The 24,042-nt window shown below is 47.5% G+C and overlaps 2 protein-coding genes across 2 annotated transcripts in view; both read left to right on the top strand.

Annotated features, from left to right (window-relative positions):
- ERICH2 (glutamate rich 2) overlaps positions 1-2,499 on the top strand; it is a 39,654-nt gene extending 37,155 nt beyond the window's left edge. Inside the window, exons 10-11 of the mRNA XM_059395490.1 lie at positions 1,579-1,650; positions 2,303-2,499. Coding sequence (XP_059251473.1) covers positions 1,579-1,650; positions 2,303-2,424 — 194 coding nt within the window. The 3' untranslated portion in view covers positions 2,425-2,499. The remainder of the gene's footprint in view (positions 1-1,578; positions 1,651-2,302) is intronic.
- Positions 2,500-16,674: 14,175 nt separating this feature from the next.
- GAD1 (glutamate decarboxylase 1) overlaps positions 16,675-24,042 on the top strand; it is a 40,091-nt gene continuing 32,723 nt past the window's right edge. Inside the window, exons 1-3 of the mRNA XM_059394145.1 lie at positions 16,675-16,907; positions 18,343-18,487; positions 21,771-21,833. Of these exons, the coding sequence (XP_059250128.1) occupies positions 18,406-18,487; positions 21,771-21,833 (145 nt within the window). The 5' untranslated portion in view covers positions 16,675-16,907; positions 18,343-18,405. The remainder of the gene's footprint in view (positions 16,908-18,342; positions 18,488-21,770; positions 21,834-24,042) is intronic.

Genomic DNA, 24,042 nt, shown 5'->3' on the forward strand with positions numbered 1-24,042 from the left:
ACTGAATGTTTAGGAAGGAGCCAAGCCTTTATCTAGATCCAAAACCATTTCCAGAAAACTTATGATAACCAGCAGTATCTGGGCACACACAGATGAACCAAGGACTGGACTAAGTACTTTATCTACATTATCTCATTGATTCATCAAACAGCCTTAAGTTGTCAATCCTGTTATTACAGATAAAGAAACTGAGATACAGAGATATTAAATATTTTCCCCAAGGAGAGCCAACTAGACAGTGGCAGCACTAGGATTCACATCTGACAGTCTTTCTGCAGGGCCCATACTGGGATCTGCTTATGGGCTCAGGATGGGAACAGCTCCTAGGACACTACCTGAATATGCTAGAGGCTTTTCTTACCCTTTTACAAACCCTACTAGCTTGTGAAAGACTAAGAATTTTTTATTCATCACCTAGAATACATACACTTCTGGGCTGTTTCAAAGCAGATACCTTTCCCTCACTTTGAAAATTGACATTTGCCAGTGGTTTTTGTTAAACCATAAGAGTAGCTGATCTCATACTCCAGTTTCATGGAATAATCCTAATTCCAACATGAAATTTTCTAAACTAAATAAGATTTCTTATTAAGTGTTCCATCAAAAAGGATTCCATGGGAATAATAAGTTGGGGAAACCACATTCTCCACTTTATAAGATTCATAATAGTTATGAACATATTAATGGTTCTGTAAAATCCTGCCGTTGCTCCTACTGTAAACTTTCCATGATTAACCTCCTTTGACCTAGTTTCCCAAATATGTATTAATATCTTAAGAACCTAGTATCTCAAGGGGTGAGTTGGAGAAACTGCTCTGAAAAAAGGCTCGGAGCAAGATTTAGACTGCTAATGATAAGCATATTTTAGTCCAACTTAAAATGAACTGAAAGATACTTTTATTAGAAACCTTAAAAGGTGTCTAAATACCTACAGGATCCTTAAAAGCAGCTTCTGAGCAGGCGCACAGTCATGCTAACCTAGATCAATGGTAAAGGTATGTAGGTAGATTAAGAGAGAACCTGGTTTGGTGTGTCAGAATGAAAGCCATATGGGATGATGTCCTAGGAGCACCAGAGCCTAGATGAACCATCCACGTTTGTCTTACTGTTAGCCAGGTGAATGGCACACTTGATGTTTCAGTGCCCCCTGGGGGCCATTAAGATATTACATGGGAGTCACAACATTAAGTGGATAAAGCAGAATTATGAATACTCTTCAAGGCGTACAGTCATCTTATTAGTGAAGTCTCCACATTTTGCCTGATATGTCCCTTCTTTGGCTATAGTCAAAAAACACTTTGTCTACAAGGCATGTGAGGAAAGCCTCATGTGATGGAGATTGCATTTTTGAGACAGGAGGTAGAAAATATAATGAGAATTCTTTCTCTTACAATGCAGCTATGATAAGTAGAACATTTCCTCTATTTGCACTTAGGTATTCCTGCGGAATAATTGTTGGTATTTAATGCTTTGTGCATGTTCACTTACTCTGATTGACAGCTCCAGTCTCACTCTGAGGAGCCTGTTTGCTGAAATACTTTGAAGATTATTAACAAATGTTCTGTTGTTTATTTTCAGTCCTAATCTATGAACCAGAAAATCCTGAGGCCAAGGAGTTTTTCTCACTTATTGAAGAAATGTTGCTGATGGGTAAATTTTAAAAACTGAAGTTCCTTCTTTCTCAGAGAGCTATAAGCAGTCACTATTTAAAAACCCATCATCCCAGGGAATTGGTGAAGCACGCCCTCAGGAAGTGGTTAAGAAAAGGCTAACTATTGTCTTGGGATAGTTTAATGAACCTTTGTGAGTGGTCCTTTGTGAGTGGTCCAGGTAACTTCCCTTCCCCCCTTGTGGGGTAGAACTGCCCAAGTCAAGCGGGCTCCCTGGTCACCAGGCATCAGGCACTGGCAGAGTCCTCACAAGCAACAGCACATGCTAACTGCTGCACAAGTTAGAGGAGCTATCCCACAATTCCAAGGAAAACCAATACCCTCTAAATTACCCTACATCTCACTCCTATTCTATTTAATTAAGAATTATGGTGACAATAGTAAAAAAAATCGTATAGACCTATGTTTTAAATTTATTCTAAATCCATAAACATCTTTATACCAGTAAGACTATATTCTTCTTCGTACCACTACCTACTTTGACCCTACATCCAGTCAGCAAAGTTCATCTCAGTCCTCATGCTCCAAAGACAGATATTTCTTAGTAGAGGGAGAAGCAAGGAGAGTTAAGATTTTTCAAAGAGTAGTAATGTCAGGAACATTTTAAGCAATTCTCTTCCTTTCCATGGCAGAGAAATCTCAGAATCCTGAGGAAGATGATGAAGATAGTGAAGAAGACAGCAGCGGTGAGAGTGAAGGAGAAAGCAGTGAGGAGCTAAGTGAAGAAAGCTCCGACGAATGTGAAGACGGGTGATGAAAGTTGCTGCTGTGGTTCAGTCTTCATGTATTTTCGTTACCGACTACCAAACAAATATAAAGGACAAAGCTGCGTTTCAGTCTGATCCTTATTTGTCACACAGTTCTTATAATTTTTTCCATATTGGTTTGAGCTCCTTCCTAATATTTAGGTTCTTCCTCTAGGTGAGTTACTCAGAGAGGAAATTAATAATTGAAAATGCTTATATAGCAGAGCACTCACTGTGTGCCAGGTACTGTTCTGCACACATTAGTGCACTTAATCCATTCAGCTTAAAACAACACAAATTTATTCTCTTGCAGTTTTGGAGGTCAGAAATCCAAAATGAGCCTCACTCAGCCAAAATCAGGGTGTCAGCAAGGTTGCACTCTCTGGAGGCTCTAGGAGACCATCTCTTTGCTTGCTTTTTCCAACTTCTAGAGCTTATGCACAGTCTTGGCTCAAGGCCCTTTCCCGCATCTTCAAAACCAGCAACATCTTGCTGAGACCTCCTTCTCTTTAATCCTCGCTCCCTTGTGTTGTCATTTTTGCTAAATTAACATCTGTTAAGGAGAGCCCTGGTGTGTCAAATGATGCTTCCAGAAAGACCACAGGGGAAAAGAGAAGTTTATGACAGGTCCTAGGGGAAGGACACAGCATGCATCAGAGGGGCTACATAGGGAAGTCAAGTTGCAGACCAGAAGTGGACAGCAGGACCTGGGGCATGCCTTTAGTAGGGCCTTGAGTGGGGTGATTTTGGGGTTCCCAAGCTAAGGTTGGATTGACCAAACAAAAAAAATCAGGGTTTTGGTAAGCTCCATGGGAGTCTTATCTAAGGGGGTGCACAGGGGAAGCAGTTGAGAGGTATGACGGACTATCACCGGGGCATTGGGGAAGTTGTATCAGTTTACACTTGTGATTCTGCAGGCTAGTATCTAGTGCATGGGTGGTTATGTGCTTGAGAGAGGGCTAGTGTGCTTCAGAATGGATATGATGGCAGCAATAATATGGAATAGTTTAGTTAAACTCTCAACACTCTGCTTCCTCCTTCCACTTTTAAAGATTTATTTGGGGGCACCTGGATGACTCAGTTGGTTAATCGTCTGCCTTCAGCTCAGGTCATGGTCTCAGGGTCCTGGGATTGAGCCCCACATCTGGCTCCATGCTCAATGGGGAGTCTGCTTATCCCTCTCCCTCTGTCCCAACCCCCTGCTCAAGCTCTCTCTCTCTCTCAAATAAAAATCTTAAAAAAAAAAATTATGGGGGAGGGGTAGAGGGAGAGAAACAGACTCACTGCTAAGGGACGAGCCAGACTAGGGGCTTGACATGGGGCTTGATCTTACGATCCTGAGATCATAACCTGAGCTGAAATCAAGAGACAGATGCTCAGCTGACTGAGTCACCCAGGTGCTCCATCTTCTTCCATTTTCAAAGACACTTGTAATTCCATTGGTCACATCTAAATAATCCAGGATAATCTGTAATCTTCCCTATTTTACAGTCAGCTGATTAGCAACTTTAATCCAATCTGTAATCTTAATTGCCCTTTGCCATGTAACCTCGTATACATAGGAGTTCTGGGGATTTGGACATACACATCTTTGAGAGTTCTGGGTGGCATTATTCTGCCTACCACAGGAAGCATTGGGTAAGTATTCATTTTTTGGAATTCATGGTATGGAGTTGGAAGAAACACTTTGGTTTGAAATAGATGCCTTAATTAGGTGTCATCAGTTTAGACTCTATTAGATAACACAAAACAGAAGTATCTCTTTGATTAGAGAGAGTAATGAAAGATAAGGAAGTGATGGCTCATAGAGAAAGTATAGTCTGACTAGAAGAGGACTGAAAATACAATTATCGTCAATGATAAACATTAAAGTGGTAGTCCAAGAAAGAGAAGTGCACAAAGGAGAGAGAAGAACCAGCAGGAAAATCAAGAAAGTGAATATAGTGGGTGCTACGGTTGCCCGCTCAGCATCTCTCCCTCCCTGCATCTTTGCTGAGAGAGCCCTGACTCTGTTAGGGTCTTCACTCCACACACACATAGCCGTGGGACTCAGGAAGGATGGTCTCAGCCTGTCAGTACATGGCATTTCTTTGGTAACTGTTACTGTTCCAAAGGGGGACACATGACCTACATTACATGACTTTATTTCATGATTGAGAGGAGAGATTCCTCCATCCCTCTGGTTAGGAACCAGGAAGCATGCCGCCTGCTTACTGCTGGCAGCGACTTGATGATGATGAGGGGACTGAATTATAGGATGAAGCTGATTCTGTGGACGGTAGAGCAAGAACCTAGACTTCCGGGGATGTTCAGCCACGCAATTAACTGCTCTAGAAGCCCTCTCTCTGTTAGATGAGAGAGATTTCTTATTATTTAAACTGGTTTGGATTGAGGCTTTTTAATTTGCTGCCCAAAACATCCTAACTGCTTATGAGTACTGCCACAGAAATGCAGCAGAACGTCTAGGTCCAGAAAGATCTGCTTGGCCAAACGTCGTAAAGAGGACAAGTAAGATAAAAACTAAACAGGGTGTTGGAGAGCAACAAAGAGGCGGTTGGGGACATTGGGGAGAGTAGTGTCAGTGGAGCAGGGTCGGGGAGAGCCATGTTTCAGGGAGTTTGCCCTGGAGTTGTTGGAAAGGAAAGCAAGGAATCGATTATGAAGGAAATGATGAAGAATTGTTGGAAGACACAAGGGAAAAGGAATTTTTTTTTATGTTTAAGATGAGCAGGTTTAGTAGGAAGGATGATTACATGTACTGATTAACCATTATGCACTAGGCACTGCACTGAGCATTCCATACGTTAATGTTTTTCATCTTTATAATACCTGTACAGGTGGGCATTATTATCTTCCATTTACATTTGAAGTAACTGGGGTTTAGAGAAATTAAGAATAACTCAAGATCATATACCTGGGAATTAACAGATTCAAATCTAGGGGATCTTTTTGGGGTATATGTGGTGGTCATAATGGTTTGACCATCTGGTCACTTCTTATCCACACTGACTGACTAGGTTTTTGAAAGTGGTGATAGGTACATAAGTAACTAATGTATATAGAGTTTATGTGGCAATCTTCATCCTCATTCCATTTTCTGGCAGACTGCATGTAAATACAATATATTCCTTTATAGGGCATTCCCTATTTTCTTTGTTGAGCCTCGTGTCGATGAGTACATCAGAAATTCCCATCTCCTCCATGCCAGATTTCCAGATCGCTATGAAGGTCTGAAGAACATACCTCTTAAAGCTTATTACGTGGATGAAGCACTTGTGAACGTTGATGGTGTGTTCTTTGGTCTGGTCACTAGCTCACTGGTGGCAGAGGGGCCCTTCTCACTGCCTCACTGCTCTTCTTTGTGAGAGAGCCATTCTGCTGGGTCCAGGTTGGAAAGGGAGAGTGCAAGGTATTCCAAGACCAGGTTATATTAATCTAACACTGCCCTGCCCTTCACGCCTGTGCTTCCCTCCCTAAAAGGTCAGTAGGGAGAAACAGTTTGAAGAAAGGGAGATAATTTGTGAAGTAAAGCCTATCTAATATCTCCAAAAATGCATGTAACAACCTTATTGTGTGGTGGTTGGTTCTGTTGCCCCAGCAGTCCAAGCATGGAACCAGAGATGCCTCTCCTTCTTTCTCCAGTATTGGTCCTTATAAACCCTTCAGTTATCCTATATTCTTTATATATTAAACAAGGTGACAACTTGCATTCCTTTCACTGAAGTGTGGGGGGTTTTTTTCCCTTTAATTTTACCCTAGTTGATCTGTAAGGTTTATATCATTTTGGTATTTGCCTAAAATACTGATGTTCAATAAGATTGAATGCTTGAATATAACTCATAGTGCCAGATGTAAAGGAAAGCCTAGATCTACTGGGAATGTTTTGGGTTTCTGGACAAGTGTCTTATATCATGAGGTACTAAGAGTTCACAGGTAGGATGAGGCTGCCCAGACTAAGGAGAGAACATTCTCTCTGATTGGCTTTCCTAATGAACTCCCCAGCTGCCATGGGATATGAGTTGTAATGGGGCTAACTTTGGTTTAACACCTGCCGTATCTCTGAATATCTTATGTAAGACATCTTACCATGCAAGCCTATTTGTTTCAGATTTTCTATTACAGTCAAGAGAGTCCTACCCAATGCTCATGCCACAGCATAACAAGCATGAAAACAATAAAATCCTTTTAAGACTATAAGCCAAACTGGGCTCTTGAGTTTCCAAGGAATCATGGCTACTCAAAGCCAAGAAAGGGGAATTGGTGGATCCTTGGGCCAGTTCATAGTATGTGTAAAATAGAAATATAGACATACCTCATTTTAGCGTGTTTTGCTTTATTGCACTGTGTAGATACTGCAGTTTTTTACAAATTGTAGGTTTGTGGGGACGTGCATTGAACAGGTCTCTTGGTGCCATTTTGGTAATTCCCACAATATTTAAAACATTTTCATTATTATGTTTGTTAATGGTGATCTGTGTGTGATTCGGTGTCACTATTGTAATCATTTTGGGGTGCCATAAACTATGCCCATATAAGACAGTGAATTTAATCGATAAATGTGTATGTTTTGACTCCTCTACTGACCTACCCTCCTCTCTCTCTCCCTGTCCTCCGGCCCCCCTATTCCTTGAGACACAATAATGTTGAAACTAAACCAATTAATAACTCACGATGGCCTCTAAGTGTCCAAGTGAAAAGAAGAGTCACATAGCCTGCACTTTAAGCCAAAAGCTAGAAATGATTGGGCTTCCTGAGGAAGGCATGTTGAAGGCTGAGATGGGCTGAAAGCTAAGCCTCTTGCACCGGTTAGGCCAAGTTGTGAATACAAAGGAAAAGTCCTTAAAGGAAATTGAAAGTGCTAATTCAGTGAACATACAAATGATAAGAAAGTGCAACAGCCCTCTTGCTGATATGGAGAAGGTTTTAGTGGTCTGGATAAAAGATCAAACCAGCCACAACATTCCCCTAAGTCAAAGCCTAATCCAGAGTGAGGCCATAACTCTCTTCAAGTCTGTGAAAGCTGAGAGAGGTGAGGGGCTGCAGAAGAAGACTTGGCTAGCAGAGGTTGGTTCACAAGTTTAAGGAAAAAGTCATCTCCCCAGCATAAAAGTGCAAAATGAAGCAGCAAGTACTTGTGTAGAAGCTACAGCAAGTTATCCAAGATCTGGCTAAGATAATGAATGAAGATGGCTACACTAAACAGAAGATTTTCAATGTAGACAAAGCAGCCTTCTATAGGAAGATGCCATCTAGCACTTCCATAGCTAGAGAGAAGTCAATGCCTTGCTTCAAAGCTTCAAAGAAAAGGCTGACCCTCTTGTCAGGGACTAATGAAGCTAGTGGTTTGAAGCTGAAGCCCATGCTTACTCACCATTCTGAAAACCTAAGGGGCCTTAGTTGGCGAGGATACTGAGAAAGGGGAATCCTCTTACACTGTTAGTAGGAAGGCAAACTGATGTAGCCATTTGGAAATTAGTATGGAATTGTGTCAGAAAGTTAAAAGTAGAACCTTACGACCCATCAATTACACTACTAAGTATTTACCCGAAGGATACAAAACTAATAATTCAAAGGGATACATGCACACCTATGTTTATAGCAGCATTAGCAACAATAGTCAAATTATGGAAAGTATGCAAATGTCCATTGACTGATGAGTGGATAAATACGTACACACACATACTGGAATATTACTCAGCCATCAAAAAGAATGAAATCTTGCCATGTGCAACAATGTGTGTGGAGCTAGAGAATATAAAACTAAGCAAAATTAGAGAAAGACAAACACCATATGATCGCACTCATATGTGAAACTTAAGAAACAAAACAGACAAACATAGGGGGAAATAAAGAGAGGAAAACCAAGAACAGACTCTTAATGATAGAGAAGAAACAGCTGGTTACCAAAGGGGAGGTAGGTGGAGGGATGGGTCAACTAGGTGCTGGGGATTAAGGTGTGCACTTGCTGTGATGAGCATTGGGTGACATATGGAACTATTGAATCACTAAATTCTACACCTAAACTAATATTACACTGTATGTTAATAAACATGAATTTAAATTAAAACTTGAAAAAAATAAGGGCCTTTAAGAATTATGCTAAATCCACTCTGCCTATGCTCTATAAATGGAACAACAAAGCCTGAATGACAGCATATCTGTTTATAATATTGCTTACTGAATATTTTAAGCCTACTGTTGAGACCTACTGCTCAGAAAAAAAATCCTTTCAAAATATTAGAGCTAATTGACAATGCACCGGGTTCCCCAAGAGCTCTGATGGAGATATATAATGAGATTAATGTTGCTTTCATGCCTACTACACATCCATTTTGCAGTCCAAGGATAAAAGAGGAACTTTTAACTTTCAAGTCTTATTGTATAACAAATACATTTTATGGACTGTAGTTGCCTGCCATTGATAGTGATTCATCTGATGGATCTGGGCAAAGTAAATTGAAAACCTTCTGGTAAGGATTCACCATTGTAGATGTCATTAAGAACATGTGTGATTCATATTCATGAAAAGAAGTAAAAATACCAACATTAACGGGAGTTTGAAAGAAGTTGATTCCAACCCTCGTGGATGACTTTGAGGGGTTCGAGACTCAGTGGAGGAAGTAATTGCAGATGTGATAGAAATAGCAAGAGGACTAAAAGTGAAGCCTAAAAATGTGACTTAATTGCTGCAATTTCATGATAAAACTTGAACAGATGAGGAGTTCCTTCTTCTTCTTCTTCTTTTTTTTTTTTTTAAGATTTTGTATTTGAGAGAACGGAACTGAGAGCACAAGCAGGGAGGAGGGCCAGAGAAAAGAGGGAAAAGCAGACTCCCCACTGAGCAGGCAGCCTGATGCAGGATCCCAGGGTCCTGGGATCATGACCTGAACTAAAGGCACATGTTTAACCAACTGAGCTACCCAGGCGCCCCTGAGGAGTTGCTCCTTTGGCTAAGCAACCAAAGTGGTCTATTCCTGGTAAAGATGGTATGAGGATTGTTCAAATGACAAACAAAGATTTAGAATATTACATAAACTTAGTTGATGAAGCAGTGGCAGGGCTTGATAGATTGACTCCAGTTTTGAAAGAAGTTCTGCTTTGGGTAAAATGCCATGGAACAACATTGCATGCTACAGAGAAGTTGTTCGTGAAAGGAAGAGTCAATCAATGCAGCAAATTTCATTATTGTTTTATTTTAAGAAATTGCCATTGTCACCTTAACCTTCACCAACTACAACTGATTGGTTAGCAGCTGTCAACATCTAGGAAGGAATCTTCACCAGCAAAAAGATTATGACTCCCTGAAAGCACAGATGATGGTTAGCATTTTTTAACAAAGTATTTTTGAGCTAAAGTTTGTATGTTAGATTTTTTAGACATAATGCTAACACTTAACAGACTACAGTATAATGTAAACATAACTTTTATATGTACTGGAAAGCCAAAAAATTCATTTGACTTGCTTATTGTGATATTTGCTATATTGCAGTGGTCTGAACCTGAACCCTCAATATCTCCAAGGTATACCTAGTGAAACTGGTTTCAATAGTTATCCCCGGGTTAGGTAGTTGAGGAGGGGAGGTAGGTAAAAGAGTTTATTTTTAAATTTATACTTTTTATTTATCCTTTTTTTTTTCATGGGCATGCATCACTTTTTTATTGTGGTAAAATATTCATAACATACATTTTACCATGTTAACCATTTTTAAGTGTATAGTTAAGTAGCATTTAGTATTTTCATATTGTTGTAATATCACCACTATCCATATCAAGAACTTCTTCATTTTCTCAGACTGAAACTCTATGCCCAATAAATAATAACTTCTATTCCCCCTCCCTCCAGCCAAGACAACTACTGTTCTACTTTCTATCAGTATGAATTTGACCACTGTGGGAACCACACACAGAAAGATTCTTTTGAGTTAAAAAGCAATTAAAAAAAAAAAAAACAGCAGATTCAGAAAAAGCTCTTTACTTCCTCATCAGCTGCCTAAAAAGAATTTAGATATTCTCTAAATTCCAAGAAGAGAGCTGTCACCATACATAACTACAGTATAATATGAAATAGGTGTGGTAGACAAGGAGGAACCTAACAAAGCCTATTTGATCAAATTTTCTATGTCACATTTTCCTAAGTGGCTCAGTAAGCATTTGTTGGTAAACAATGTTTACTCTTTTTCACCTTCCTGTGAATTGCATTCCTTCCCTTTGAGGTCCCAGACTCCTAATCTCTTCTCCTTAGTTCATGATGATATATATTCCTCATTTTGCCTGCCTATCTTTGGAATTTCATGTCTGTGTGGATTTCCTTTAAGAACAGAACAAAATTTAATTTTCTCCTGTTCATCTGTCTTGTATCAGTTTGATTCTTTGTCCAACTAGAAAGACCTTGAAAAGCAGAGAAAATTATTTCTCCCCAAAAATAGTTGATTAATTTCATGGGCCCCTTTCCTCCTTTTTTAATATTTTAACTGGCCTCCTTTTCTACTCTGAAATGAAGTTTTTTCTGTTTCATACTCTCAGGTCCCTAAGTGTATCTTCACCTTTAATAAAAATTATTTTAAACGTCTTTCCATAAAAAGGATTATTTGAAAATGATAACTCTTGATAAATTTCATAGTACCCTGTCTACCACTGGACAGTGTATTATAAGGAAATCTCTTTCTCATCATAACAGTCACCAAATTCAATTTCTTCCTATTGGTGTCAGAAGAACTTATCCAAAGGTGAGGCAGAATACACAAATCAGCAGGCAGCATCATCATCCTAAAGCTACCTTCTCTTAGTTTGTAACCCACCAGTGAAAGAAAATAAGAAGAAAAATATTTTAAAATAATGTACCAAACAGAATTAAAAGAACACTTTGAGAAAGCGGTCTCAAAGCAAAACTTGCTAAATTGAGATCTTTTATAATCATTAGAGCGATAGCTTAAATACTAATGTAACTGGTGGCTCTTTGTAGGCTATTTGAGGTCCAGTAGATGGCTCTGACTTTTTGAGACTTCTTCCTTCTCTACATTTTCTGTTCAACTCATCTGAATCCAGATATAACAAGAAAAACAACAGATGCAAAATGACTGCACACTCATTCCTCAGTTGCTCGGTGCCTTCCAGAAGGCCACCTGAAGATTTTATGAATATATTGTCTATTCAGCTGCTTGTTTATGACTTGTCCCTGGCTTTGAAGTTGAGATAATGTGCCTATAGCCTTGGTGAGAAGATGTTGATTATCATTCAACCCACATATTTAGGCATTGCTTGATATTTCAGGTTATTCAGATCTAAAGGGTCCCCGCTTTACCCAAAGACAAAAAAAACAGGACTTCAGTCTTGGAACTGAGGGTAAGATAGAAAGAATGAGCTCCAGGTGACTGACTGCTTTGGAGAAACCCATGGTACTGATTTGCAGATGATACAGGTGAGAACTTTGGCTATGCATACTTTCCAGTGAGCTCTTACTTGTAAGTTCTTGACATAAAAGGAACTAAATTTCCAGTTTTCTTCCATGAACAACTGGCCAGAATTAGGGAATGAACCCAATCTGAAGCAGAAATTTAAGTTCTCAGATTTTCCATGACTGAGTCAGAACCTTCCAGAACCTTCTCATAAACAATAGTCTCCAGTCACTTACATCTAAAAACAAAGGTTAACTTCTTATGTTAAACAGTTACAAGCTTTTGCACTGAAAGAAATGAATAAAATATTACTGTAGCCATTCTCCCATTCTATACCATTTCACCAAATCATCTTATTTTTTTAAAAGATTTTATTTATTTACTTGTCAGAGAGAGAGGAGCAAGAGCGAGCACAGGCAGACAGAGGCAGAGGGAGAAGCAGGCTCCCTGCCAAGCAAGGAGCTTGATGTGGGACTCGATCCCAGGACGCTGGGATCATGACCTGAGCTGAAGGCAGCTGCTTAACCAACTGAACCACCCAGGCGTCCCTCACCAAATCATCTTATGTGGGAAATCAACTTTTTTCCATCCCACTCTCTTGAGAAAAGACTGATTTTGCCTTAAAGTTTTTTTGCTGAGAGAAGAGCAGAAAACTTAGATACATCTTAAAAGCTCTCTGTCAGAATTGCAGTCCAGATCTGTTACTTCTTTGGTCTCCACTTTTGCAGTGAAATATCTTGCCTCTATCAAAGAGCTCCTATCCTAAGCCCACCTTTGGGGTAAAGCTCTGTGGAAAGAAATGGATATTCACATTCCCTTCTCTTTCACCAAAGGGGCAGAGACCCTGGGTGCCTCAGGCCACTTCCAGCAGCATCTCTCAGCATTTTAATCAAACAGGGCTGCTTTGTGAAATATGGCAGGGTAGGAAAGTGAACGGGAAGGGCCTGCAGTTTTCCTTGAAGAACTGCTCCCTTGTGGGGGCTGTAGTTTCCTCTCAGAAATTGTAGTCTATCGCCACCTGCTGGTCCCTCTGCGTGTCTGGAAGAGCAGGAATCGGGTTTAAGATTGACCCAAGATTTGCCCAAATACAAATCATTGTGTCCTCCTTGATTAATTTCTTTAATATTAGAATATTTTCATCTTTTGAATACCAAGGAGGAAGGGACCATTGGATGATTATCTGAGGAACTCAGCTCTCTTCATTCAAAGAAAAGATTGTAATTTCCGGAGTCCTTTCCAGCGTTCTGGCTGAAATCCTGACTTCCCCACCACCCTTTTAACCCTTTCTTGCCTCTCAGGAGTGAGTATGGTGTGATCTGTTGAGGTAGGGGTGTCGATTTAGCGATGGTCCTAAAAGAAAGTCCAGAATAATTTGGAAACTATCTTTAAAGTACACAACACACTGAATAGGCTTTAGCCTCGACTTAAGAAAAGCCGAGCGTGAGGTTAACAACGCTTTCCACAGCCCTCATTTCAGAGACAGACGTTTAAACGGTGAGCACTGCCATTTTTTCCCCTCTTTTTTGGTCATAAATTAGGTACTTAAAATAGACCTTAAAGAGCCAGCTGAAATGAACCGACGCCGTGGCTCCAAATTACCTTTCTTGAAAGCTAAAAACGCCAAATGCGTCAAAAAAAAAAAAAAAAAGTGACATTTCTTATTTACTCACCTTGACGTGGACCATATTTTACGCATAAAAATCTCCCCCGCAGCCTGTACGGGCCCCCTTCCACGCCTCACTCTCTTCCCACCCATTCCCTTTTTTCTTTTGCTGAAAGGCTCAGCTCCAAATCCGATTGGAATATCTTTAAACATCTCTGGGAAAGGGCATTGTGGGCGGAGGTTCATGTTCCCAAGTCCCAGCCGTCGCTGACCTAAAGGAAGGTTGTTCTGGGTGGACCTGATCCAGTAGCCGGGGCTGCAGGCTCGGAAACCCCTAACACCCGGGAGAGACCGGAGGGCTCATGCTCGCCCACTTCTTCCGCCTCTGGGCTCCGCTTTCCCGTTTCTTCAAAGCTCTAAACCTTACATCAAACGCAAACGAAACAGCTGGGCGGACACCACTCCCTTCCGGACCACCCCTTGCCACCCGTTGGAGTCCCCGTAGAGGATATCTATTTTCCACCCCCATTGTCCACAGCATCTCCTCCCCCACACACCCAGGAGTAATAACAGACAAAAAGAATAGTGAAAACCAAACAAAAATATGAATTCCAAATGTTCTAAAGAGCCAAAAGACAACCACAACCACCCTCACTACAAATTCTTACCGAAAAGGAGAGGACGAAATACTCTATTCTCCCAGCCCCCACTCCAACAGGGGAAAAACACAGCAGTTACAGTCGAGAGGGAGGCGGGGAAGGGTGTCTGGGGCGGGTTGGCTGAGAACTGGTGAGTGAGACCGACTAAGGGGAGGCCTAAGGGACCCGACGGCGGGTGCTGTCCGTGGTACTGACAAAGCCTTGCCCTGTCTCCCAACTCAGTGTGCTGGAACTGACTCTTAACTCCAGGCCCTTAGTTCCTTAACATCTCGCTGAGCCCAGGAGTCTAGATTGGAATGGGAGAGAATTGGAGATTAAACCAAAACCGTAAGACCCCAAGTCTGTTACTTTCCCTGACTAACTGGAATGTTAACTCCACTGGTGCAGAGATAATATAACTTGCTGGAACAGTGTAAAACTCCCTGAGAACAGAGCCTGTCACATAATAAGTGATTAATAAATATTCGTTTAATTACCTAATTTCTAATATTTAGTTAAACATTTTTAAATTAAGGACGAGACTTCACTCCCTCCCCCTCCATAGAGAAAGGGAGGGATGTTCTCGCAGCTGGACAGACTCAACTTTCATTTGTAATACCTGCTTTTTGTAGATTTCTTTTACCAACGGGATCATTTTCTCGGCTAAAACTTTGGGGTGAACATTTTGGACACTGGAGTCAGAAGAGGGAGTGGCTTGAAATTTCTCAGTCTCAAGCCACAGGTGAAAGTAAACGAATCTTTCTCTCCGGGGAATCTCAGGTCTCGGGAGAGGGTTGAAGAGACAGCGAGCAGGCATCTTTCTGGAACAACGGACCCTGAGGGGCATCGAGATTTGTTGCCTTCTCCCGTCAGTCTCCTTGCTCCCTGCGTCTTCCATGATTTAGCACGGGCACTGGGATCTCTGATTGGTGCAACCATCTCATTTAGGGAGGCTTGAGGAGGGGGCGTGGGTGGAATTCGGAGTAAACCACACATTTCAAGCCTAGCGGTGCAAGGTTTTGAAGGGATCTTTCCTTCTCGTGGAGTGGGCACGCCCACCTTGCCCAGCCTGGAGCTCCGGCGCCCAGAGCTGCTGCGACTACCTGCCGGCCATTCAGGATGCTTTTGTGTCCTTAAAAAGTGCCCGAGCTTTTATTGTGAGGTGGAAAGAGGACGACAGTATTTTCTTTAGGATCAAGGGCAACGCGGTTATTTCGAACCTCAGAGCCCGAGTCCTCTTCCTAATGGGACTGTATCTTCTCCGGGAGGAATCTTATATCTTATTAGGGAATTTTCTGTTATTTGTAAGATTTTCTGCATCCCCTCAGTCGTGGTGAAAGGAGATAAGACCTTCAGAAAGAAGGGCCGGGCTTGGGTTGGACCAGCAAGGCCGCAGACGTGTCCATAAATAACCCCTGCCTGCTGCATCACAACAGGGGGAAAATCACTGTGAAACGACTGAAGGAATCACTGGTTACACATTATCACCCAGCACACACAAAGATCAACTTTTTTTTCCCCCCTAAAGAAAAAGAAACAGAGGTAGAGGAAAGGGGAGAACATTAGCGAGGAGGCTGGCTAAGGGATGGCTTGAAGAGGCGGGAGAGTAAGAGTCCAGACATCCCTTCCAGGTGTTAGCTCCGGCGGGGAGAGAAGACCCCGCCCGCACAGGGCCTCGCGGTCTCTGGGTGCCTGGCGCCCCCTGGTGGAAGTTTTCCCGTAAACGCCTTCTTATTGTGAGGGGCAATTCATTAAATATGATTAAATAACGCAAAGGGAGAATCCTTAAAAGAGCAAAATCGTCGGGAGAGCGAGGAGAGAAGGCAGAGCAGGAAAGGACGGTCCGCTGCCCACCCCCCCCCCCCCCCCCCCCCCCGCGCCCCCTGGGGCCGCCTCTGTGCTCGGGTTTCCCGTTGGTTTGGAGCAGCACTCGTGCGTGTTATTAACCTTCAGCTGTGATCAATCAGGAGGACTTCTTCCCCCATTACCTAGGGGACCAAAGCTAGCAGGGAGTGCATAGTGGGCGGGAAACGGGACCTTTTCTCTGCGGGCGGCAGTGGGTAGCGGTACTCAAGTGAAGTACTTCGGGGAGGCTCTGAGCTGGATGAAGAAACTGACGTGAAGGGAGATGGGGTCTCCACCGTGCCAACCTCCTCTCGTTCGCCCTTGCTTTTACAACAATCCTGGCTCAGCAGAGAGCCAGCGAGGACCCAACGCCAGAGCTCGGTTTTACTCGGGAAAGAGTCGCGGGGTGGTAGATTTGGGGGAATCACAAAGAAAGGAATTGAGGCAAAGCCACTGTTCTCGAAGATATGGGAGGGGGAGGGGAAGGTGGAGAGAGATGAAGAAGAAGCAGTCAACGAGGCAGAACTCCTCATAGGAATTATCTTTTCCCTCGTCTTATCCGCACCCTCTATTTAAAAAAAAAAAAAAAAAAAGCACGTTGAGTACGTTCTGGATTACTCATAGGGCCCCCCCCTTTTTTCCGGGCCCCAAAGCGTGATCTGGATTTATAATCGCCCTTTAAAGCTCCAGAGGCTATCAGGCACCTGGAAAGGAGCCCCACCGCTCTGCCGACGAGCTGCCCCCGCGAGAAACGGCCTCGTGATTCCCCCGCCGAGCCGTCCCCGCCTCCCCACTCCGCCCCCGCCTCCCCCGAAGCCTACCAGCTGCCTCTCCCCACCGCTCTCTTCTCCTCCCCGCGCTCGCGTGCGGGACGGTGCTGGCGAGGGCCGGGCGGCAGCTGGAGGTGACGCCGGGAAGATTACGCCTGTGGCAGGGCCCCGGCCGAGCGGATCTCTGCGCGCTGCGCAGAGGAGCAGCAGGAGCGCCGGGATTGCTGTTGCCTAGCCCAGGTGGGTAATCGCGCGGCCGCCTGGACTTCCCAGTGCCCGGCTTCAGCTGTTCAGCTGGATCCTCCTCTTCATCCGCGGTTTCCTGGCCAAGCCCCACTCCCAGCGACCGCCATCTACCCTCCCTAACAGAACGCGTCCCATCTGCCCGACTCCCAGCTCTCCCTTGGTGCGCGGCGCAGCGACCCCCGACCTCGCCGCCACCTTACCCCCACCAGCGAAATTCACGCCTGGGGATGCCCAGAGGCTGACACCCGCGCTGAAGTTGCGAGAGATTTTCCCCATCCCTTCCCGACTAAGAGCCCTGTCTCACCAGAGGGCTCCTGAACAGCAGAAGCCAAAGGCGCGACTCCGAGCAGTAACCTGTTACTTCCCCAGAAGCTGCGGTCTACCGTGGCCCGCGTTACAGCAGAAGCGCGCGTGCAGGGCTAGGTGTCGGATCCCAGGTTGCTTGTGAAGGTGGTGGCAAGCAGGTGCTACTCTGCGGGGTCTTAGATCTACCTAGATTGGCCGGCACCTCAGTCCCGGGGCCTTCGGTAGCCATCGCGCCAGCGCCGAGCGCAGTACAGCGGCGTCGCGCACGGATCCTAGTCTGCCGCCTTCAGAGAGCAGAGGCCAAGTTCGTTTCCCCCAGTAATGTTTCCCTTTCTTGCCTCACTCAACCTCTTCGGCTTTGTACAGCGAAAAATCTGGGACCTCGGAGAGTTGGGTGGAGAGGGAACACAAACCCGGGCTGAGACTCGTCCTAGGCTTCCAGACAGCTCAAAACAGGGTGGGACAAGAGGGAGACAAGGTTCCGACCCGCTGCTTTCTGGATGTCTAGAGTGCAAGGTGACTGTGGTTCTTCCCCGACCAAATCCGAGAGAGAACGTAAAAATATGGACCCTTTTTTCCTCTCACCTTGTCTCACCAAAGTCCCCGGTCCTCGGAGCAGTTAGCCTCCTTCTTTCCAGGGAATTAACCAGACACAACAACGGAAACCAGACACCGAACCAGACGTGCCCGCCCCGTGCGCACTCCCCCCGCCCGCCCGCCCGCCCTCCGGCTGCTGAGAGCCCAATGGGGCTTGTCGTGGCTCGGCTGGAAAATCGCGCACTGAGCCTCCCTTGCCCTGCTAGCCCTATCCCCCGTACCCCTGCGTCCTGAACTGGCCTTGGGCTCCCCTAGTCTCTGCGCTGCACTTCAGGTCACCCCGCTCGGCCGCCAGACTGGAGAGCAGCCCGGGGCTACGTTCCCAGCGCCGGAGTCCCAGAGCTCGTGCGCACGTCTCCTCCTCCCCTCGGCGCACCCCGACTCAGCTTGTTAGGTGCCCTTCCTTCTGCCTCTCTGTCCCAAGCCCAGACTTCTGAGGGGAGCGTCGGTGCCCCCCGACCGCTCTGTCGCCTCCCGCGCGGGACCCCGGAAGCTCTCCCCGCACTGCTCTCGCTTCTCTTTGCAGCCTGTTCCTGCGCCCGACTCGCGGAGGACCCCGGACAGCAGAGGGCCCGGGACAACCAAGCTGATGGCGTCTTCGACCCCTTCTTCGTCCGCAACCTCCTCGAATGCGGGAGCGGACCCCAATACTACCAACCTGCGCCCTACAAGTAGGTTCTGCCCCAGTTTCCTATCAAACGGGCTGCGGGGAAGATGGGGGCGCTGGGACGTGAGGAGGCTGCGCTGGTGAAAAGGGAAGGGGGAGCGCGGAGACGATGGAGGCTGAAAAGAAATGGGGCCCTGACCTGGGTCTCGGCCAGAGGTCGTTTGACTGACAGAAATGCCAGGCGATTCTGGGGCGCTGGAAAGTGGGAGCCACGCAAGGTTCGAGCAGCGGCGATCCTTGGGGGCTTCGCTTCGGGGGAGGGACGAGAGGGGAGAGTGTTTTTTTGTTGTGTGTGATTTCTTTGGCTTGTGGGACGACAGGGGTCAGGGCAGAGGGCGGTGTGAGGAGACTGTAGTCTCGGCGGGAATAGAGAGTTTTCTGTCTCTTGCTCTCGTTGAGCCGAGCTCTGACCCCCTCCTTTACCCCTGAGCTGTGCTCGAAGTCTATAATCAGCGGAAATTGCGACGTTAATTGCAGCTTTTAGAAAACTCGGGGTCCCTAATTGCTCCAAATTTGTGTCGAGCTATTGACGGTTGAGGGAGAAGCCAGGGGCGAGAAAGGTGCATAAAACGGTTTGAGACTGAGCCTCGACATTTCAGACAATTAATTACATCTCAGACAAAAAGAAAAAGAAAAAAGAAAAGAAAGAAAAAGGAGCGGGCAGCAACCTGAGTGGAGAGAGGTTGGGAGCCAGGAAGCGACAAGAAGCTTCGCTGGGCGGGAGGAGAGAGCGCCCTTCTCTTTTCTCCAGGGTAAGAGATCTGTCAGCAATTGACAGGTCGGCAAAAGAGAAGAAAAGGGGAACCAGATAAAAGGAGGGAAGAGGGCTCTATGCTTCCCCACCTCTAGCTCAGTGTGCTCTTCAGCCCATTTCCAGAACCTGTCTTTAATTCAGATTTATTTCCTAGCCTTCCTGTAGAAGCCTGGCAATGAAGGAATTATTTTTCTTTTTTTCCACCTTGGATTGAAATGAGTCCCCTCCCCTCAATCTATCAGCTCCAGTAGTAACAGCCCCAGATTTTCTGTATAAGAGGGGCTTAGGAATGGCAGTGTGGTTAGAAGGGCTTATTGCTATGCTTTTATGGCACTTTCTGTGGGCTTGAGAAAATGTCAATTGTTCCCATCAACGAAGATGGGAGAATGTCATCCCGCGAGTCCCCTCTCCTTGGCGCTGCCACTGGATCCCCTGTCCCGGAGGCCTTGTCTTAAATCCTGAGGTTGCGTTTCAGTTCCCTTTGCAGCTCCCTCTCCCCACCCCCCAGGCGAGCTACAATTACCCACACAACAAAGAAGGGCTCGGGAGAGCAGCCAGCTCTGGTGGCACGCGAGCCGGGCACTGGCTGCTGAGGTGGCCTAACCAGGCCGGGAGGAATGAGGCCTGCCCGCCTTTGTCTGTTGCTCTGGCCTTGATGGATTTCTTTTCCAGACCTCCCGACATTACCCGCCCCCTTTTTGCCCCGAGAGGGCAGAGCGACCGCTGTGTTCACCCACCTCAGAGTCCTGCCCCCATACCACCCCACCCAGGTTAACCTTACCTCCCCACCGCAGCGGGCGGTAGAGCACAGACGCCTAACCTCTGTTCTGAGAACCAGTGGAGGCGCTGACCTGAGTTCGCACATGGCCTGGTGCGCACGGAGGGCACCGAGGCAGAGGTTGAGGACCCTGCCTGGGAAGAGCATGCAGCACCCGTCCCGAGAACCCCGCCGTCTGCCCCAGCAGCCCAGCTGTAGGTGGGGACTCCAACCTGTAAGCACACGCCGGGCTTTTTACTGCTCTCGTCCTCCCTTGCAGACACACCCTCGCCCGCCCAGCGGGCTCCGCTTTCTCACCCTTCAAGGTCTCCTGGGCGGTGGCCTTGATCAATACGCACAATCTTAATTAGCCTCTTGCTCCAGCAACCCCTTCTCCCTGCCCTTTTGTAACCCCCAACTCCGAAAGGCGGTGCATTGGGTCTGAACCCCAATGCCCCGGCTGAGTAACCTTGGAAAGATCGCATAACCTCTCTGAATCTGTTTTATTTGTAAAATAAGTCTTAGGTGAACACTCTTCTTGTTTCATAGGGTTGCTCTGTGGATTAGCTGAGATGGCGTTTAAGGCGAAAGCACTTTATTGAGTGGAAATAACTCTTTACCCGCCAGTTATTATTACAAGGATTTTGCTTTCGCACCGATTTCCTGTCTGTGGCAGGAACTCCATCTGTGACACGCTGTCTCGCTTACGTCGGTCTATTTCTTCTCCCCGCTGGGGCTCTGTTGTGCCTCGAGTTTAATGGATGTCACTCTCCTTATCGCCGCCAACAGTCGCGCGGAGCTGAAAGCTCGGACCCGGGCGGGGTGGGGGATGGGAGGGATTGGAAGCGCCTTGCTTTGAGAGATACGAAGGGAATTTCACGCTGGTCCCACAGCACCGGCGCGCGCGGGCCCCACGGACACCCCCGTGATCCTTCTTGCAAGCCGAATCCCGAGGGCAGGATAGACCCCGAGGAGTCTGAGAACAGTCTGGTAAAGAAGGAAAACACAAGGGCTCCTAGGTCTGCCATTCGGACCCAGAGGAAAGGCTACTGATTCCCTATGCCTTCGCCAGCTCCAGACCCGAGATGTCGGAGGGAAGGGTTAATGAGGGGCAGGTTGGGAAGAGGGGATCCCGGATGAGGACCGGAGGCGCACTATTGTTTCCCAGCTCTGGGTCCGACTGAAGAGCAGCCATGCGAGCCCGATCATCTAGTCAAATACTATTTTTCACCCAATTAATTCCTGAACTCTTCCGCGACCCCATTTCATGCCAGTTTATTTTAAGCTGCCACTGGGCTGGAGACCCGCCAAGAAATTATGAGACGTTTTGGTCCCAGATGCCTCTGTGTTCCCTTTCCGGGCTGCTGTGGTCGCCGTTCGAGGCTGCAGAGCGGAGATCAGGGGACGGGGCGGGCGGATGGGTGCTGGGTAACATGAACGGCCTGGCCTGGTCTTTGGTACTTGGTCCACTAGAATCTCGCTTCTCCAGCTCCCCCGCCCGGGTTGCTTGGAGGCCTGGGGGCCGCGTGAGTGCTTGACCTTTCAGAGACACCATTCTATACCTCAAAGTGGGAGCAGGAAGGGAGTGTCATGGGCACTCGAAGGGCACTAATCTGCCCGTCGGCCCACGCATCTGGCTTCTTGCTCTTTTTAGGAAGGAGTTTTTCTCGAGGAGCACTGGCGAAAGACCTGCCTTCTCCTCCCCAGACTACCTTTGCCCTCGACCCAGTCCCCCACGCTCCGAACCTCACTGATAGCACCTCTTTTGCTTTCCAGCATATGACACCTGGTGCGGCGTGGCCCATGGATGCACCAGAAAGCTGGGGCTCAAGATCTGCGGTGAGTGCAAGGGCCCGCTGGGGCCCAGCAGGGCGGCGCAGCTCTGGGGCTTTGAGGGTTTGGGACAGTGGGGTGCCAGAGGAAGGTGATCCCGGCTCTTGGGCTTGGCTTTCTAAAGTACCTACAGCCCCGACGCCTGGAGAGACGCCCCTTTACAAGTCTTAACCTCCTGCGCCTTCCCTTGACCCGGCTGGGGGGTGCATTTTCGCTGGAGTCCGGGACTACGAGGAGACTGCGGGGCTTCCCGAATCTAGGCGCGAGAGCGCGAGCATAGCGCCCCCGCGCGGCAGCCCCGCTCTTCTTGCCGGCTTCGGGGCCGATCCTAAGCGCGCGCTCTACCTGCGTGGGGAAGGTCGGGTTAAGACCAGCGCTGGTCTGGTTTTCCTGGAGAGCAGGCCTAAGGCATGGGTTCCGCCTGAGGCGCGGGCTGGTTCGTCGCCTCCACCCTACCCGCCAGCGTAGGTGGCCTCCCCAGCTCGAGAATGTGCCCCGAGATGTCATAACGGATTCAGATTTCCTTCTTTCATTCTTGGCCTGCAGCCCACAGTGGCCTGCCTGGGGGAGGTGTGGCGCCCGGGCCAGAGGGTTTGCCGAGCTTGCCCTTGAAGGAGGAGGAAGGAAAAGGGGGCAGGCGGGGGCGTGGGGCCGCCAGAGGAGGAAGGGGGTGTCGGGCACGATTTGCAGCGGAGAGGAAGACAAATAGATCTGGGAGCTAGAGAGGAAAAAGAACCGTTCTCCGGAGACTCGAGGGTCTGAAATGAAAACGCCCAAGGGATGTCATTTTTTTTTAAAGCAAAAAAGGAGATTTGTTCGAAGGGACACAGCTGAGTGACTCCGGCTGAACAATGAGCACTTGCTTTCCTTGCTACATTTCACCGTCTAAAATCTCTAGCCTTATCGGGCCAGAAAATACGGACGTCCCCGGGCAGGGGGTGGAGGGGCGGGGGAAGATTAACGAGGGGCTTATTAAAGAGCCATCCGTCAGCAGCTGCTCGCGGGAGATAGCGGCCGAGCGGGCGCGGGGCTCCCTTGCCCCCGCCCCGAGCGCCCCGGCGCGAGCCGGCCGCTCCGCGTTCCCGGTCCTGCTCTTCCAGCTTCTCTGCGTCCGGGGACTCGAGGAAGGCGGCGGCCGGGGCCAGAGCGGACAGGGGAGATTTAGCGTCTCCTGGGAACCAGCCTCCTTTCCCCGCTTTGCCGCGAGGCGCCCTTGGTACGCTTCTAGGGCTCTGTCCCCTTGATCCACGGCGAGGAATCGCTGCTCAGCTCCTCGACGCAGCCATCCCCCGGGGAGAGCCCAGCCCGGCCGCGGGGTGGCCCCGGGTTTGGCCCTTTCCCCGGCACACGAGGCCCTCGGGGCTAGGCCGGGGCTGCAGCGGCGTTTGCCCGTGTTTGCCCGCAGCTGGCCGTGGCGGAGCTTTGTTCTATAAATAGCCCCCTCCCCCAGCCGCCATTCCCGGCTTAATGGCCCGTTCTGCGCCCGGTCCCTTCGGCGGCCACGGCGCTCCGCTTCTGCAGCCGTCATTGTCATGCGGGCGGGCAAGCAGAACTGAGCGAGCCCAAGGCGCCCACCGCGGTCGCCAGCCGGGTGGGGGAGACTTGGGGTGAGGGCTGCCTTCCCCGCGGTGCTGGGCCTGCCAGGCGGGCAACCTTCGTCTGCCCCGCACTCCCGGGGCCCCGCCTCGTGCCGTGGGCCGTGTCCCCCGAGGCCCCCTTCCAAGTTAGGGGAAGAAAAGATCTACTGCCCCCTCCGAAAACACGCCCTAAGTGCCCTCACAAGGTAAACGGGCAAGAAAGAGTTGAGCTTCGTTGGGTCTGGAAATAGGGGTCCCCGAGTTTGCATTAATTTATTATGAGGGGGAGCTCTTGAACCTCTGGGGGCTGCCATCCTCAGAGTTTCTTCCCTGTTCGTAAACACCTCCTCCCCACCCCCACCCCAATTTCAGGGGTTTCAGGAAAACTTCGACCCGTTTGACCGGAGGAAGGGCTGGTAGTCTGTTGAGGGGGAAATTGCCTTCCACTAAAATGCAAGATTTGGGGGCCACAGGTTCGGAGGCTTCACATTAGGCTTGATTCTGAAAGGTAACAAAAACACCAGGCGGATTTACTTTCCACCCTGGACCTTGGGGGAACTCTGGCTTTCCAAAGTGCAGTCTTTGGATTAGACCTGAATCCACCGGCAACCCCTCACCTCCACACATGGACATCCCAA

This window comes from Mustela nigripes, chromosome 3, assembly GCF_022355385.1.
Source record: "Mustela nigripes isolate SB6536 chromosome 3, MUSNIG.SB6536, whole genome shotgun sequence".
NCBI classification, from domain to species: Eukaryota; Metazoa; Chordata; class Mammalia; order Carnivora; family Mustelidae; genus Mustela; species Mustela nigripes.